This window comes from Henckelia pumila, chromosome 4 (assembly GCF_033568475.1).
Source record: "Henckelia pumila isolate YLH828 chromosome 4, ASM3356847v2, whole genome shotgun sequence".
In the NCBI taxonomy this organism is placed as follows: Eukaryota; Viridiplantae; Streptophyta; class Magnoliopsida; order Lamiales; family Gesneriaceae; genus Henckelia; species Henckelia pumila.
Window position 1 is genome coordinate 173965815 of NC_133123.1, and position 16084 is coordinate 173981898.

At 39.3% G+C, this 16084-nt stretch overlaps 1 protein-coding gene across 1 annotated transcript; it reads left to right on the plus strand.

Moving 5' to 3' along the window:
* The first annotated feature begins 60 nt into the window (after positions 1 to 60).
* LOC140862343 (uncharacterized) lies at positions 61 to 7714 on the plus strand. Its single transcript, XM_073265361.1, has 7 exons — positions 61 to 844; positions 983 to 1462; positions 1595 to 1854; positions 1996 to 2055; positions 2345 to 2822; positions 3180 to 3368; positions 7581 to 7714. The coding sequence occupies exons 1-7, from the start codon at positions 61 to 63 to the stop codon at positions 7712 to 7714; spliced, it is 2385 nt and encodes a 794-aa protein (XP_073121462.1).
* Positions 7715 to 16084: the final 8370 nt, after the last annotated feature.

The following is a 16084-nucleotide window of genomic DNA, read 5'->3' on the forward strand; positions in this document are numbered from 1 at the left end:
AAGCTTATCTATGTTGTAAATCGTGACTGAGCAGTGTGGATAATGTTGGACTTTAGGACTATGGCTTCTCGTAGGGGAAACAACAACAACAACAACAACAACAACAACAACAACAACAACCATGCCGACTTCGAGCCAAATAATCAGAACAATCAGAACAACCAATTCTTGGCGGGATTAACTACTTTGCTACAAGATCATAGTCGTAATCAAGGATCACAAATTCAAAAGCTTCTCCAAGACCAAGCGACCAATGCTGGTAATAATCGTGTCGGAATGGTTCAGAACCCAATCTACAAACTGTTCTTGGAATTAGGACCACCTGAGTTCAAAGGAGAAACTGATCCTTTAGTGACTGAACAATGGTTTCAGGCTATGGAGTCTGCCTTTGAATTTATGCAGGTCACAGACACGGACCGTGTGAGGTTTGCCACCTACATGTTCCGAGATGATGCCCGAATATGGTGGAATGGAGCCAAAGCTGCATTAAATCTAACAACTTTGTCTTGGAATGGATTCAAGGATGTATTCTATGGGAAATATTTTACGGTAAGTACCAGGACAAGATTGGCAAGAGAATTCTTGGAGCTTCGCCAAGACAACATGTCTATTGTTGAGTATGTGAAAAAGTTTGAAAGAGGAAGGTACTTTGTTCCTATGATTTCAGGGGACCCAGTTGAGGAATTAAAACACTTCGGTGAAGGATTGAGCGCCTCCATTCGTCGAGATGTAAGGGTAAGTGGGGCTGCCACTTACAAGGATGTTGTGGATCAAGCTATGTTGTCTGAAAAAGACGGAAACGATATAATCAAAGAGTCTCAAACAAAGAGGACCAGCTACCAAGGTAGAGACCATCAAGGACCTAGCAGGAAAAGACAGTACCATGCCCCACCCCATTACCGACCATACTAGCAACAACAACCTAGACGACAAGGACAGAAGCAGTTGGCCATCATTGCTCCAAAGCCAATTAATATGCCAGTATTGTGTCCAAAATGTGGGAAGCCTCATTCAAGCCAGTGTTTGCAAGGAAAAGGCGTGTGTTACCTTTGCAAAAAGCCGGGACATTTTTCAAGGGAGTTTCCTCAATCAAAAGAACCAGTCAAAGGCCGAGTCTTTGCAATGACACACGACCAAGTGGACCCGAACTCCGCCATAGTCACAGGTATGGTTAATGTTTCCAATATTCCTGCTCATATTTTAATTGATACTGGAGCCACACATTCCTGCATATCTGTTGATTTTGTGAATAAATTGGGAGTGAAACCGGATAAGTCAGTTTCGGGTTTTAGTGTATCCTTGCCTTCAGGAGAAGAATTGAGTAGTAACTTGATTATCAGAGAATGCAGTATACAGATGCAGGGTCATGAGTTACATGTTGATATTATTGTCCTAAATATGGTTGACTTCGACGTGATAATTGGGATGGATTGGTTGTCTCGACACGAGGCTACCATGGACTGTAAGCGGAGGACTGTTTCCTTGAAAATTAAGAATGGCGAACCGTTTCTGTTTTATGCCTAACCAAGGAAGAGTTCGTCCCTTATTATTTCAGCAAATAAAGCCTGGAAATTTTTAAACAAAGGGTTTACAGGTTTTATAGAAAATGTAAATTGTGATCAAGAATTACCCCGACCAAAACTTGAAGAAGTTGAGGTAGTGAGAGATTTCCCTGAAGTATTCCCTAAGGATATTGCGGGATTACCTCTAGTTAGGGAAGAAGAATTTGGGATTGAGTTGATGCCCGGAACCCAACCAATTTCCAAAGCACCGTACAGGTTAGCACCAACTGAAATAAAAGAATTGAAGAAGCAGTTACAAGAGCTACTCGATAAAGGCTTCATCAGACCAAGTGTATCTCCTTGGGGTGCACTGGTGTTATTTGTCAAGAAGAAAGATGGGTCAATGAGGTTATGCATTGATTACAGGGAATTGAACCGTGTAAAGGTGAAGAACAAATATCCATTGCTGAGAATTGATGATTTGTTTGATCAGTTGCAAGGGGCAGTGGTGTTCTCTAAGATCGATTTGAGATCGAGCTACCACCAGTTAAAGGTTAAAGAGGGAGATGTTCAGAAAATGGCTTTTAGAACTCGTTATGGCCATTAAAAGTTCTTAGTAATGCCGTTTGGAGTTACCAATGCACCGGAAATATTCATGGATCTTATGAACAGAGTGTTCCAGCCTTTTTTGGATCAGTTTGTCATAGTATTCATAGATGACATCCTGATTTACTCTCGTAGTTTAGATGAGCATCGCCAGCATTTAACTACGGTTTTTGCAGATTTTGAAAGAGAAACAGTTGTTTGCTAAGTTCAGTAAGTGTGCATTTTGGCTTGAACAGATTGCATTTTTGTTACACTTAGTTTCAGCGAAGGGAATAGAGGTTGATCCGTCAAAAATAGAGGCAATTAAAAATTGGGCCACTCCAAAGAATGCTACAGAGATACGGAGTTTTTTGGGATTAGCGGGCTACTATAGGAGATTCATTCAGGATTTCTCCAAGATAGCGCTGCCACTAACGTCATTAACTCGCAAAAGTGCGAAGTTTGAATGGTCTGATCAGTGTGAGAAAAGCTTTCTGGAGTTGAAGGAAAAGTTGATGACAACACCAGTGCTAGCCATACCAGAAGGCTCAGGTCGATTCGTAATTTATACAAATGCTTCCAAGTGTGGATTAGGGGTTTTTTTGATGCAAGATGGAAAGGTAATAGCATATGCTTCACGACAGCTGAAGATTCATGAAAAGAATTACCCTACCCAAGACCTTGAATTGGCAGCAGTTGTCTTCGCATTGAAACTGTGGAGAAATTATCTTTATGGTGAGAAGTGTCTGATTTTCACCGATCATAAGAGTTTGAAATACTTCTTCACTCAGAATGAGTTGAACATGAGACAGAGAAGATGACTAGAATTGGTGAAAGATTATGACTGTGACATTAGCTATCAACCGGGTAAAGCTAATGTAGTAACTGATGCTTTGAGTCGTAACTCTGTTACTTTGAACAGAATGACAACTCAACAGGAGTTGATTGCAGATTTTGAATGACTCAGATTGGAAGTGATTGAACCGAAGGAGGTTTGTGCCATATCAACTTTAACAATGGTTCCAAGTTTGCTCGAAAAGATTTGAACAAGTCAGTTTTCAGACCAGCAAGTGCTAACTTGTAAACATAAAGATGAAGCCAAAGGTGGTGTATTGTATATAGTGAAGGATGGGATCGCACATCACAAAGGGCGAATGTGGGTACCAGCAGTAGATTCACCGAGGGAAGAGGTGATGACTGAGGCTCACACTGTGCCGTATTCTATTCACCCAGGGAGTACAAAGATGTTCAAGGATTTACAGAAACTATACTGGTGGCCAGGTATGAAGAAAGACATCGTTAAGTTTGTTAACGAATATTTGACTTGTCAACAGGTGAAAGTTGAACATCAAAGACCAGCAGGACTTCTGATACCCATTCCTACATGAAAATGGGAAGATGTCACTATGGACTTCGTGGTTGGATTGCCAATTACACCACGGTGAATGAATTCAATATGGGTGATAGTTGACAGAATGACAAAGCCAACTCATTTTCTACCAGTCAGAAACAACTTCTCGATGAATCAATATGCAAAGTTGTATATTCAAGAGGTAGTCAGATTGCATGGAGTTCCCGCAAGGATAGTCTCTGACAGGGATCCCAGGTTCACTTCAAACTTTTTGAAGAGTCTATATCATGGATTGGGAACAAAGCTAGCCTTTAGTACAACTTTCCATCCGCAGACAGATGGACAATCTAAACGAGTGATTCAGATACTAGAGGATTTACTTAGGGCTTGCATGATTGACTTCGGAGAAAATTGGGAATCGAAGTTGCCTTTAGTGGAGTTCACCTACAACAATAGTTATCAAACCAATTTGGGATGACTCCTTATGAGTCTTTGTATGGGAGGAAATGTAGGACTCCATTGCATTGGGATGAAGTGGGAGAAAGAGCTGTTTTAGGACCAGAAATAGTGCAGCAGACAGTCAACATGATAGCGAAAATCAAGGATAGGATGTTGACATCACAGAGTCGTTAGAAAAGCTATGCCGATCAAAGGCATAGGGATTTGGAATTTCAGGTAGGTTACCATGTGTTCTTGAAGGTGTCACCTTGGAAGGTAGACCTGGCCACGGGCCGGTTCAGGTCCGGTTCCGGGTTGGAACCGTCGGGTCCGGGTTGGTATTTTACCAACCCTTAACCGGCCCGCCCTTGGCCGGTTTGGGTCCGGGTTCGGGTCCGGTTAACCGCCGGTTTCGGGTCCGGGTCAACCTTTGCTTTTTTTAAAAAATAATAATTTTTTTTTAAAAATTTTTTACAATTAAACTTTTAAAAACTCTATCAAATATTTCATTATCTCAAAAAAAAATATATAAATTTATTAAATAAAAATATATACATTTAAACTTTTAACATCTTTAAATATTATATTTATTCAATAAAAAAATATATGACATTTCAACTTTCAACATTTTATATTAAAAAATGTCTATTTCAATAAAAAAAAATTATATTTATTAAATAAAAAATATATATTACATTTCTTATATTAAAAATTATATATATTTCAATAAAAAATTTATTACATTTATTCAATAAAAAATATATTATATTTCAACTTTCAAGATCTTATATTAAAAACTATACATATCTCAATAAAAAATCTATTACATTTTAATTTAAACATCTTGTATACAAATTTTATTACATTTAATTATTTTCAATCACAATCAATATCAAATGATCTATTGGCCTAGTGGCAAGAGTGATGCCTCAATACCAATTGGTCTTGAGTTCAAATCCAACATGTGTAGGTTTTATATTATTTAAAATTTTAACAAAATAATAAATATATTATTTAAAAATAGGCCGACCCGCCGGTTCGGACCCGGGTCAGAACCGTCGGGTCGGCGGGTTTCACCCTGTTAACCGGCCCGTTGACCACGGGCTGGTTCCGGGTCGGTTCCGGGTTTGACCCGGCCCTTGGCCAGGTCTATTGGAAGGGAGTCTTGAGATTTGGAAAGAAAGGGAAGCTAAGCCCAAGATATATATGGCCTTTCGAGATCCTTGACAAGGTTGGAGCAAGAGCTTACCGAGTAGCATTGCCTCCAAATCTGGAAGGAGTGCACAACGTTTTCCATATCTCTATGCTAAGGAAGTACATCGCAAATCCTTCCCACATCATTCACCACGAGCCAGTTCAATGGACGCCCGACTTGTCCTATGAAGAGACTCTTGTTCAAATTTTGGATAAGCGAGTCCGGAAGTTGAGAAACAAAGAGATCAAAATGGTTATCTTGTGGCGCAATCAACTAGTGGAAGAGGAAACATGGGAAACCGAGCAAGACATGCATAATCATTATCCAAAACTGTTTGATAAGTCGAATTTCGAGGACAAAATTCTTTTAAGGAGGGTAGAGTTATAAGGTCCAAAATCCACTAAATCGCTCATGATGATTTTAAGATGATTTTTATGATGTTGTGAGTTTAAATTATTTTTAAGTTATGAACTATGAATATGATTTTATGTCTGCATATATTTTATTTTAACAATTTTGAGTAAGTTTACCGTTTCAGGCTGAGTTTGATCCTGGACTCACGGGACGAGGCTAACCAATGAACGAGGTGATAGAGTACATTTTTATGAGAGATTTAACTATAATATTGATATGCTTATTATGTATGAGTCGGGGGATAGTATTTTTATCAGACGAGTCGGGACGGGTGACTGACTGCATTTTAGAGATGAACACACATTACGTGTTGAATGATCATTATCATATCTATCTACCCGGTTCCCCACCCCATTACTTCTCATGTCCCCTTGTTCCCTTGACTCTCACTTCTTCCCTATCCTCTACACGATTCCTTCCCCATTCTCTCCATTCTATCATTTCTCCTTCTTGTTTCTTTATTGAACCTTCACGGTTCTTCAAGATAGTCACAAGCCAAAGTTCCAAATCTCGTTCTTGGTGTGGTTAGCTCATTGCCAAGAATCCGAATCAACTCCATCTTCATTTCAAGGCAAGTACAAATTTAAAAGATTTTGAAACCCATTCAAGCTATTATGTATTTTTATATGAATTGATGTATGTTGAGATATGTATGCATGATTTTCATGAATTTCAAGAGCATGAAGTTATAATTTTACGAGATCGTGAAGCGTAGGTTGTTCTTGTCAAGTTCTTGAGTTGATTCAAGAGATTCATGTTCTTTTAAGATTTTAGTGTTTTGAAGTTAGTTAATTCATGTTCAACTACAATAAAATGAGTTTTGATGATTTATGTATTTAGGATTTTAGGTAAAAGAAGTTTATGTTTGAAGTTTGAAGTTTAAAGTGTTGAAGTTGTGTTTGGTGGTACCAAATTACCGACACCTGTTTTGATTTTGATGATAAAAATTAGTTTACTGATCCAAATGATATGAGGCCAACTTTATTTGAAAAATAACGTATTTATCTAAAACTTTCATGTTTTTAGTTTTGTCAAAATCATTTTGGAAGATTGGTCAAAATCGCCCCGAATTGTGTCGAGTGTTTTGAATTCCTGGCAGTGACACATCTAGGGAAAATGAGCATAACTTCTTACTGAGAACTATTTTTGTCATTCGAAAGAAAAGCTCAAGAGCTACAACTTTTATGTTTACCACGTTTTCAAATTCCGACTGAAAAATAGAGTTTCAGAGCGAGCAAGCAGACCTATCTGTGCATGGCATGCGCGCAAGCGCTCGAGAAGTTGAGCGGCCACGCATGACCTTCGAATTTCAAGTTTTTTATGTTATTTTAGGGTCCTAATTTCATGGTTATGATCTTTTAAGGTTTCTAAAATATTTTTAAGAGTTTCTATGCAAAACTTTCAAGTTTTAAGGTCAAGAACGAAGAGAACGACTTACGTGGACCGATTATGTTATGTGATGCATGTACATGTTTAAGGTTCATTCATGAAACCTATGTTCAGTATGAAAGTATGATTTTTTAATCATATATGACATGAATAAAGTTATCAAGTAAAATTTTATGTTCATGAAACAAAAGTTAAGACGAAAATTATGATGTTTCAATGATGCTTCACAATGAATGACATGTTATGATAACACAAATAAAAGATGATGGAATGATATGATGAATGATGTATGATGAAGCATAAAGGATTTTGAAGTCTTATGTGTCTTTGTGGTGGCAAATACGGGAATGGTACTTCGGGATGGGCACCGGAGGGACCTTTCCAAATCTACGGGACTGACACTTCAGGATAAGCTCCGGAGGGGTCTTTCCAATTATGAGTTAAGCGATGGAAAGACACGGGACTGGCACTTCGGGATAAGCTCCAGAGGGGCCTTTCCAATTACTTGTTGATCAACATGAATGATGAGATCAGACCTATCAGACGGTTGCCACAAATTTCACATAATTCATCAATTAAGAATGAGTTTATGTTTATGTTCATGTTTATATTACGTCATATTATATTCAAAATAAATTTTAAAACTCATGATTTTTATTGCATATTCTTGTTGATTCTTTAGACTCACTATGCTTGAATGGTGCAGGTAATGAGGATGACAATTATGCATACGTCGATGAGTTTATTCCGGACATGAGGAGGAGCCAAGAGTCGAGCCGGCGAGAGATGCATGAGTGTGTTTGTGTTGAGTTTAATGGAACTGAATATTATTATGTTTGAGTGAAGAAAACAGGTTTTATGTTTGAAATTGTTGTGACTTGGTTTGTAAACTATTTGAAATGTTTTAAGTAAGGTTTGATGTATGCATACATTTTTTTTTAAAAAAATAATAATTTTATTTTCCGCGTTTATATAAGGTCATGTTAAAAAGATAATAATTTTGTTTTCCGTGTTTATATAAGGTCATGTTAGTTGAGTAATGTCCCCATCAGTTGAGGGCGTTACAAAAGGGCTGACGACGGACACATGTATAACTTTGGTTTCCTAAAAATATTTAGGAGTATAGAATAGCTTAATTAAGCCTTTGAGAGCTTATTTAATAATGAATGAGTATTTGCATTGTAGACTCCTTAGTGTGGACTTGTAGGCGTGAGATCTAGACCAGTGGTGCTAGGTTTTTCCTGCAGTGTTAGAGGTACGTAAGTACTGACCGAGATAGCCGGCATGATATATATGCTTATATGTTGCATGAGTATGTGTATAACGCCCGAAATTATTTAATTTTAATTCGAAAATATTTAATTTGGGAATATTGGGAGTTTTGATTTAAATTCTAATATTCTTAAATTATTTAATATTGAAATTGAATGAAATGAAAAATTGAGGACCAAATTGCAATTAGTGAAGACTTGAGGGGCCAAAGTGCAAAATTATTATGTTTAGTGGGACACTTGTTATTCTGAAAGGTATTCACGTGTTTGGTACAACATTTCATCAGAAATTGAGAGGAAGAAACCGAGAGTGCAAAGGAAAGGAACCCGAGTTTCATTCTTCATCTTCAAATTGAAATATCTTGAGTTCCGGCTATCCAAATTCGATTCCAAAAAGTGTTTTGGAATCCTTGCGACGAGGCCTTTGAATTGATGTAAGTTTTATTTTGATTCTTCATGGTTTGAGAATTCAAAAATGGAAGAGATCAGATTTGTGTATGAATTGGTGTTGTTGAACTTCTATGTTGTGTTCTATTGAAGTCGGGTTGAAGACGGTTGTTGTATCAGTTTTGTATGAATTTCCAGCACTTAATTCGAGATGCTTAACATCTGATATGCTGGTTTTGAGTAATATACAGCTGATATATGATGTATATGGTTATAGAATTGATTTAGTTGAGTTTCGGGATGCCGAATTATACCGTTACGCCGTCAAACTTGTGAATTGAAGCTGTTTTGCTTGCTTATGTTTGAGATGCCATTGAAATGAGTTAAAGCTGATATTTTCTTGGTAAATATGCTGTGATTTCAGTTCATAAACAGGGGACATCAATTTGAGAAGTCCGACTTCGAAACCGATAGAAGAAAGAACAAGATTTGAACAGCTAGAAGACACCTTAAACATCACATTTGAAAGGTAAAAGTGGACTACTATTTGAATGAGATTAAAACTCGAGATGGTTTGGATCGAGTTCCCTAAATCACATACTTAATTGATTACTTGCTTTTATATGACTTGTGAAATGAGTTTATGATATTAATGGATGCTATATTGATGTTATATGTTGCATTCATATTGAGAAACCAATTCCTTGAATTTGAAATGAACGGAAACGTTCAATTAAATGATTTTAGGGATTATATATGTATGGTCTGGGTGGTTGACTTAGCCTAGCGTCTGAATTGCATATATAGTGGCTTCAAAGTCTAGAAAAGCAAGATAAGTAGCCCCACCTCGATCGGGAGAGTCGGTGGTTTAGTTACGATATCTTCTTCTCGGGATCCCAACCGATGAAATGATAGAATTCTTTAGCGAACCATGTTTTAAAGCATGCATTGTATTTTATTTTATATCATGAGTTTGATATATATAATTTGATATGCATGTTAGTTGCTTTTACTGGGAAAATATGTTTCTCACCGGAGTTATCCGGCTATTGTTGTGTTGTATGTGTCATGGCAATAGGCGTGAGTGGAACAGGGCAGAAGCAAACTTGAAGAACAGAGAATGAGGGATTAGCGTGATGATCCGGTATAGATGTTGAGTTGCTGTCACTTGTTTGATAAGATCAAGAGTTATGCTGTATAGTTGTTAGACTTGAATCTTGTCTACTTTACAATATAAGTTGATCCTATGTTAGAGTTGGAGTTGTTTAGTTTTGAGACTTGAACTTGTATCTAGAAGGGATACTATCCTTGCTTGTATAATACTTGATCTTGATGTATTTCCTTTGCAATGACATGTTGTATTTTATGTTATTGCCTTGTTAATACCTCTTGGAACTTGCTTGATGGTTATTACCCTTAGTAGAGCTGATATAATGGACCTTGAATAGCCTTGATAGCAGCTGTGTGTGTGCAGGAAGTTTCTGGCCATTTGGCCTACGCACAGGCGAGCCCTTGCTCGCGCGCACGCAGGCCAAGCCCAAGGGGGCTCTGCCCCATTGAACTGCGGACGCGCAAGGGGCGAACCCCGCGCGCGCGCAGGCCATTTATAAATTTTTTTTTTCTTTGTTTGGTTTAGGCTTTTGATACTTAGCCTTGACTATTGAATGTTGTTGTATTAATTGAGATTAAGAACCGGGTCGTCACAACAGGTGGTATCAGAGCGAAAAAATTCTGGACTGAGTTAGATTGCGAGTGGGGTAGATCGAGTCATCTTCCTTGCTTACTTATTTTGTTATGCTATGATTTAATTACATGTTGTAAATGCTAGCCTGTTTTACTTTCAAGTATTTGATTACATGATGTTGTATTTATTTTATTTGAAAGTATGATTTACGATGGTTAAAGACGCATGCTTACTGGAATATCTGAAACGATTAGAGGCATGTGTTCTGTTGTTTTATGACATGCTACCTGATTATCTGAATTGATTGGAAGCATGTTTTATATGAGTACCATGATTATTTATTTAAGATTGAATCATAACCCAGTCTTGATCAGAGGAGGGCTGAGATCGATTTGATGATTGTGGTATTCTAACCATTTTGATAATCAGATATGTCTCAACGACCTGGACGACCACCTCTTAGACCGCAAGCTCCTACTCCTCTGCCAGAACAGACAGTTGTAGCACCGACAGTGCCACAAACTACAGAAATTCCTAGCAATGAACAAGGAAGTACCTCTCGAGATATGACAGATATGACTGCTACTCCAATGAAAACATTACTGAAACGGTTTCAATCCTACAAGCCGCCAACCCTAAAAGGTACTGAGAATGCAGTTGAATGTGAAGGATGGCTTGATGATATGGAGATGTTATTTGATTCTCTTGATTATGGTGATGAACGAAGAGTCAGACTGATAGGGCACCAGTTGCATGAGGTTGCGAAGAGTTGGTGGTTCACAACCAAGAAAGCTTTGGAGCGTAGAGGAACTGTACTCATCTGGAATGTTTTCAAAACTGAGTTTTACCAACGCTTCTTTCCGGTGTCTTACCGCAAAGATAAGGGAGCTGAATTTGCTAATTTAAAGCAGGGAAATTTAAACATTGAAGAATATGTTGCAAAATTTTCTACCTTGCTACGCTTTGCTCCACATGTTGCTGATAGTGACGAGGCAATGGCTGATCAGCTCATTAATGGACTGCATCTAGATGTATTTACTTTGGTGAACACAAAGCGACCAAATACTTTTGCTGAGGCCTTGAATAATGCCAAAGGAGCGGAAGCTGGTTTGATACAACAGCGAGGAGCTTCATATGCCGCTCAGCCTCAGAGGCAGTCACAACCTCCAGTTCAGGTTCCGCAACAACCTCCTCGATTTGAAAGTGGTAGTAGAAGTAGTAAGAAAGGATATTTGCAAGCTCGAGGGGAACAATTTAAAAAGCCAGGGAGCAGTTCATCTAGTTCCAGTGTCTCAAAACTGAAGTCAGGAGTGTATTGTAGCAGTTGTGGTGGAAGTCATTCGACCGATCAGTGCCGAGGTGTATCTGGGAGTTGCCATATATGCCATCAGCCTGGCCATTTTGCAAGGGTGTGTCCTCAGAGAGGTTCTGGAAGAGCACGAGGTACAGAGTCATCACGATCAATGGCTCAACCTGCGAGACAAGCCTCCTCTGTCCATTCCTTCCAACAATCACAACCACAGCAACAGACAAGGCCAGGAGGGAGTTAGACAGGTAGTCAGCCTTCGAGACAACAGGCTCATGTCTTTGCACTGACGGAAGAACAGGCACAGGGAGCACCAGATGATGTGATTGCAGGTAACTGTTCTCTTTATGGTTATCCTACCTATGTATTGATAGATACTGGTGCATCTCATACGTTTATCTCTGAACGATTTGTATCATTACATGCTTTGCCTCTTGAATCATTACCTGTAGTAGTATCTGTCTCTTCACCTTTGGGGAGAGGTTTTATATCCATGCAGATTGTTAGAAATTGTTTGCTACAGTATGATGGTAATGGGATAGAGATAGACTGTATTGTGCTTGGTTTGTCTGATTTTGACTGCATTATTGGGATTGATATGCTAACCAAGTACAGAGCTACCGTAGACTGTTTTCAAAAAGTGGTGAGGTTCAGACCCGAGATGGCTGGAGAATGGAAATTCTATGGTAAGGGTTCTTGTGCTAAGATTCCTCTGATTTTGGTATTATCTATGACTCGACTTTTGCAGAAAGGAGCAGAGGGATTTCTTGTTTATACAGTTGATGTTCTGAAAACTAGCCCAAACCTGGCTGATTTGCCAGTGGTTAGTGAATTTGCGGACGTTTTTCCTGATGAAATTCCGGGATTACCTCCGCATCGTGAGATTGATTTCAGCATTGAATTGATGTCAGGTACTGTACCGATTTCTAAAGCACGTTATCGAATGACACCAGTGGAATTGAAAGAATTGAAAGAACAATTGGAAGATTTACTGGCCAAGGGATACATTCGACCCAGTGTTTCTCCTTGGGGTGCTCCAGTATTATTTGTCAGAAAGAAAGACGGTTCCATGAGACTTTGTATCGACTACCGGCAACTGAACAAGGCAACGGTAAAGAACAAATACCCTTTGCCTCGTATTGATGATTTATTTGATCAGTTGCAGGGTTCTATCTGAGATCTGGATACCATCAGCTGAGAGTTAGAGATTCTGATATTCCGAAAACTGATTTCAGAACCAGGTATGGCCACTTTGAGTTTATAGTTATGTCGTTTGGTCTGACGAATGCTCCAGTTGTGTTTATGGCTTTGATGAACCGTGTTTTTCAGAAATATCTTGATGACTTCATGATAATATTTATTGATGATATTCTGATATATTCGAAGAATCTGATTGATCATTCTGAGCATTTGAGAACTGTGTTAAAGACTTTGAGAGCCGAGAAATTGTATGCTAAACTGTCGAAATGTGAGTTTTGGCTGAAACAGGTTGTTTTTCTTGGACATATTATATCCGGAGATGGTATATCTGTTGATCCAAGTAAAGTCAAGGCAGTGATCAATTGGTCTAGACCCACATCTATTCCTGAGATACGTAGTTTTATGAGTTTGGCTGGGTATTATCGCCGTTTTATTAAAGATTTTTCTAGCATTGCGAAACCGATTACTCAGTTAACTCAGAAGAATGCTCCATTTATCTGGTCTGAAGCTTGTGAATCCAGTTTTCTTGAGGTGAATAAACGATTGACCAGTGCACCAGTCTTGACGATTCCCTCAGGTACTGGTGGTTTCACTGTGTATTGTGATGCATCTCATCGAGGCTTGGGATGTGTATTGATGTAGCGAGGGCATGTGATTGGTTATGCCTCGAGACAGTTGAAGCCTCACGAGACCAGATATCCGATTCATGATCTTGAATTGGCCGCCATTGTATTTGCTTTGAAGATTTGGCGACATTATCTATACGGGGAACAGTTTGAGATTTATTCTGATCACAAGAGTCTGAAATATTTGTTTTCACAGTCAGAATTGAATATGAGGCAATGTAGATGACTTGATTTGCTTAAAGATTTTGATTGTGAGATTAAATATTATCCGGGAAAATCCAATGCAGCTGCTGATGCACTGAGTTGAAAGGTATGTTCCTTGTCTTTATCGACGATTGGTGTATCAAATTTGATTGAAGAATGTTGTCTTTCTGGATTAGTATTTGACACGAATTGTCATCCTCTTCGACTTAATCACATTCAAGTTGAACCAGCGTTATTGTTGCAAATTAAAGATGCTCAGAAACTTGATCAGAATGTGCAGAATTCGATTGAGAAAGTCCAATCAGGGCATGTATCTGAATACGAGGTTCGAGATGATCTTTTATATGTAAACAATCGCCTTGTAGTGCCTGATATTTCTGATGCGCGACAACAACTACTGAAAGAGGCGCATTGTAGCCGTTATAGCATTCATCCTGGTGGTAGGAAGATGTACAATGATTTAAAGGCTCAATATTAGTGGAAACCAATGAAGTCAGATATCACTGATTTTGTTTCTCGATGTCTTAATTGCCAACAGGTGAAGGCTGAAAGAAAGAAACCGCCTGGTTTATTGCAGAGTTTATCAATGCCTGAATGGAAATGAGATCATGTTTCCATGGACTTTGTGACGAAGTTACCTCGATCTTCCAGAGGTTGCGATGCTATCTGGGTGATTATCGATAGATTGACGAAATCAGCGTGTTTTATTTCTTATCGCATGACATATAGACACGACCAGATGGCAGAGATTTATGTCCGAGAAGTTGTCAGGTTGCATGGAGTGCCGAAGTCTATTGTATCAGATCGTGATCCTAGATTTACATCACACTTCTGGCACAGCTTACAGAATGCTTTAGGTACTCAGCTACACTTGAGCACAGCTTATCATCCACAGATATACGGACAGTCTGAGCGTACCATTCAGACTTTGGAGGATATGTTGAGAGCTGTAGTGCTTGATTTTGGCACGAGTTGGCAAGATTCACTACCACTTTGTGAATTCTCGTACAATAACAGCTATCAATCGAGTATTGAAATGGCTCCGTTTGAAGCTTTATATGGAAGAAAGTGTCGATCTCCTCTTTACTGGGATGATATTTCAGAGGTACCTGATATTGGACCTGACATGATTCAAGATATGACTGAACAAGTGATGTAGTAGCCCGAACCCTAATTGAGTAATTAAAGGATTAATGCTAATTAAATAAATTGGGGATTGGACGGATCGGAAGCTCCGAAGGGACGATCGGAAGCTCCGATCGGGATCGGAAGCTTCGATGAGGATCGGAGGCACCGATGATATTACGTCATCCATGACGTGTGGCTGGATCGGAAGCTCCGATCAGGACCGGAGGCTCCGATCACCCCTATCCGGAGTCAACAAGTGATATTTTGACACGTGGCAGATCAGGATCTTCGGAAGCTCCAATGGCAGGATCGGACGTTCCGATCCAGGTTTGGACGTTCCGATCGAGGCTCGGAGGCTCCGATCGTTGTCTATAAATAGAAGGCCGAGACTTCATTTCTCCTTGCCAATTCCGGATTTCCTCTCTATTTCTAGTCATATTCGAGCTGTTCTAGTCTTCTTAGGCTTGGTCCGGAGGTCGGAGAGGCGTTCGATAGTCGTAGCGGAGTTGTGCCCAAGTTCTGGAGGCATCGACATCAAAGGGCTAACGACGGACGAAGGTATAGCTTTTGCTTCCTATAAATATTTAGGAGTATGCAATAGCTTAGTTAAGGCTTTTAGAGCACTGTAATGATAGTGGTATCATTTCGCTGTGTAGGCGGACTTTAGGCTTGGACTTAGAGCTGGTAGTGCCTACCTGGTATTTGAGGTACGAAAGTACTGTTCGAGATATCCTGACTGAGTATGCATGTATTATATGACTGCATGATTTATATGCCATGATATTATGCTGCATTCATTTGCATCTTGTTGTATCTCCTTCGAGATGTCTGTTAGTAGGGTTGTACCCTATCCTGTTAGTGGATGGACTTCCATCGATTTGGGTCCGGTGTTTCCACGGTTATCTCGGTATGGGAGCCACCTCCTGAAGCGACGGCACAGCGTGCTACATACCAGGGCCCGGTCTGTCTCTGTTATCTAATCCTTGACCTCGAGTCTATAGGGAGTTCACTTTGCATGCATGTATACTCATACTCTCGCACTGAGCGTTTTATGCTCATGTCTCGTACTCTGTATTTTCTGGACACCCTATTCCATGGGGCAGGTTTGCGATTGGACGAGGAGGGTGGATCCAGGAGGGTCTAGTCAGTGGTTGGCCAGCTGGAGCTTCGTCTAGGTTTTATTACTGTTGTTTGGGTTTATACAGCTATTCGATTTGGTTGTATATTATTGGATAATTACAGATTCCTTTTCTTGGGATTGTATAATGTTATGGATTCCGCAGTTTTATTCTGATATCTGTTTTATTAAGTTAATTGCATGCATAAGTTCTGTTTAGTAGGTGATCCGGGTAAGGGTCACTACATTTATGGTATCAGAGCATGCAAAAGATTTCTTGGGATTTA

Excerpts from the sequence above, each read along its gene's own strand:
- LOC140862343 (XM_073265361.1), top strand. The coding sequence starts at position 61 with ATGGCTTCTCGTAGGGGAAACAACAACAACAACAACAACAACAACAAC. Across the intron at positions 2,823-3,179 it reads GTGGAGAAATTATCTTTATG|ATGAAGCCAAAGGTGGTGTA; the intron begins GTGAGAAGTGTC and ends GTAAACATAAAG. Across the intron at positions 3,369-7,580 it reads GAAACTATACTGGTGGCCAG|GTAATGAGGATGACAATTAT; the intron begins GTATGAAGAAAG and ends TGAATGGTGCAG.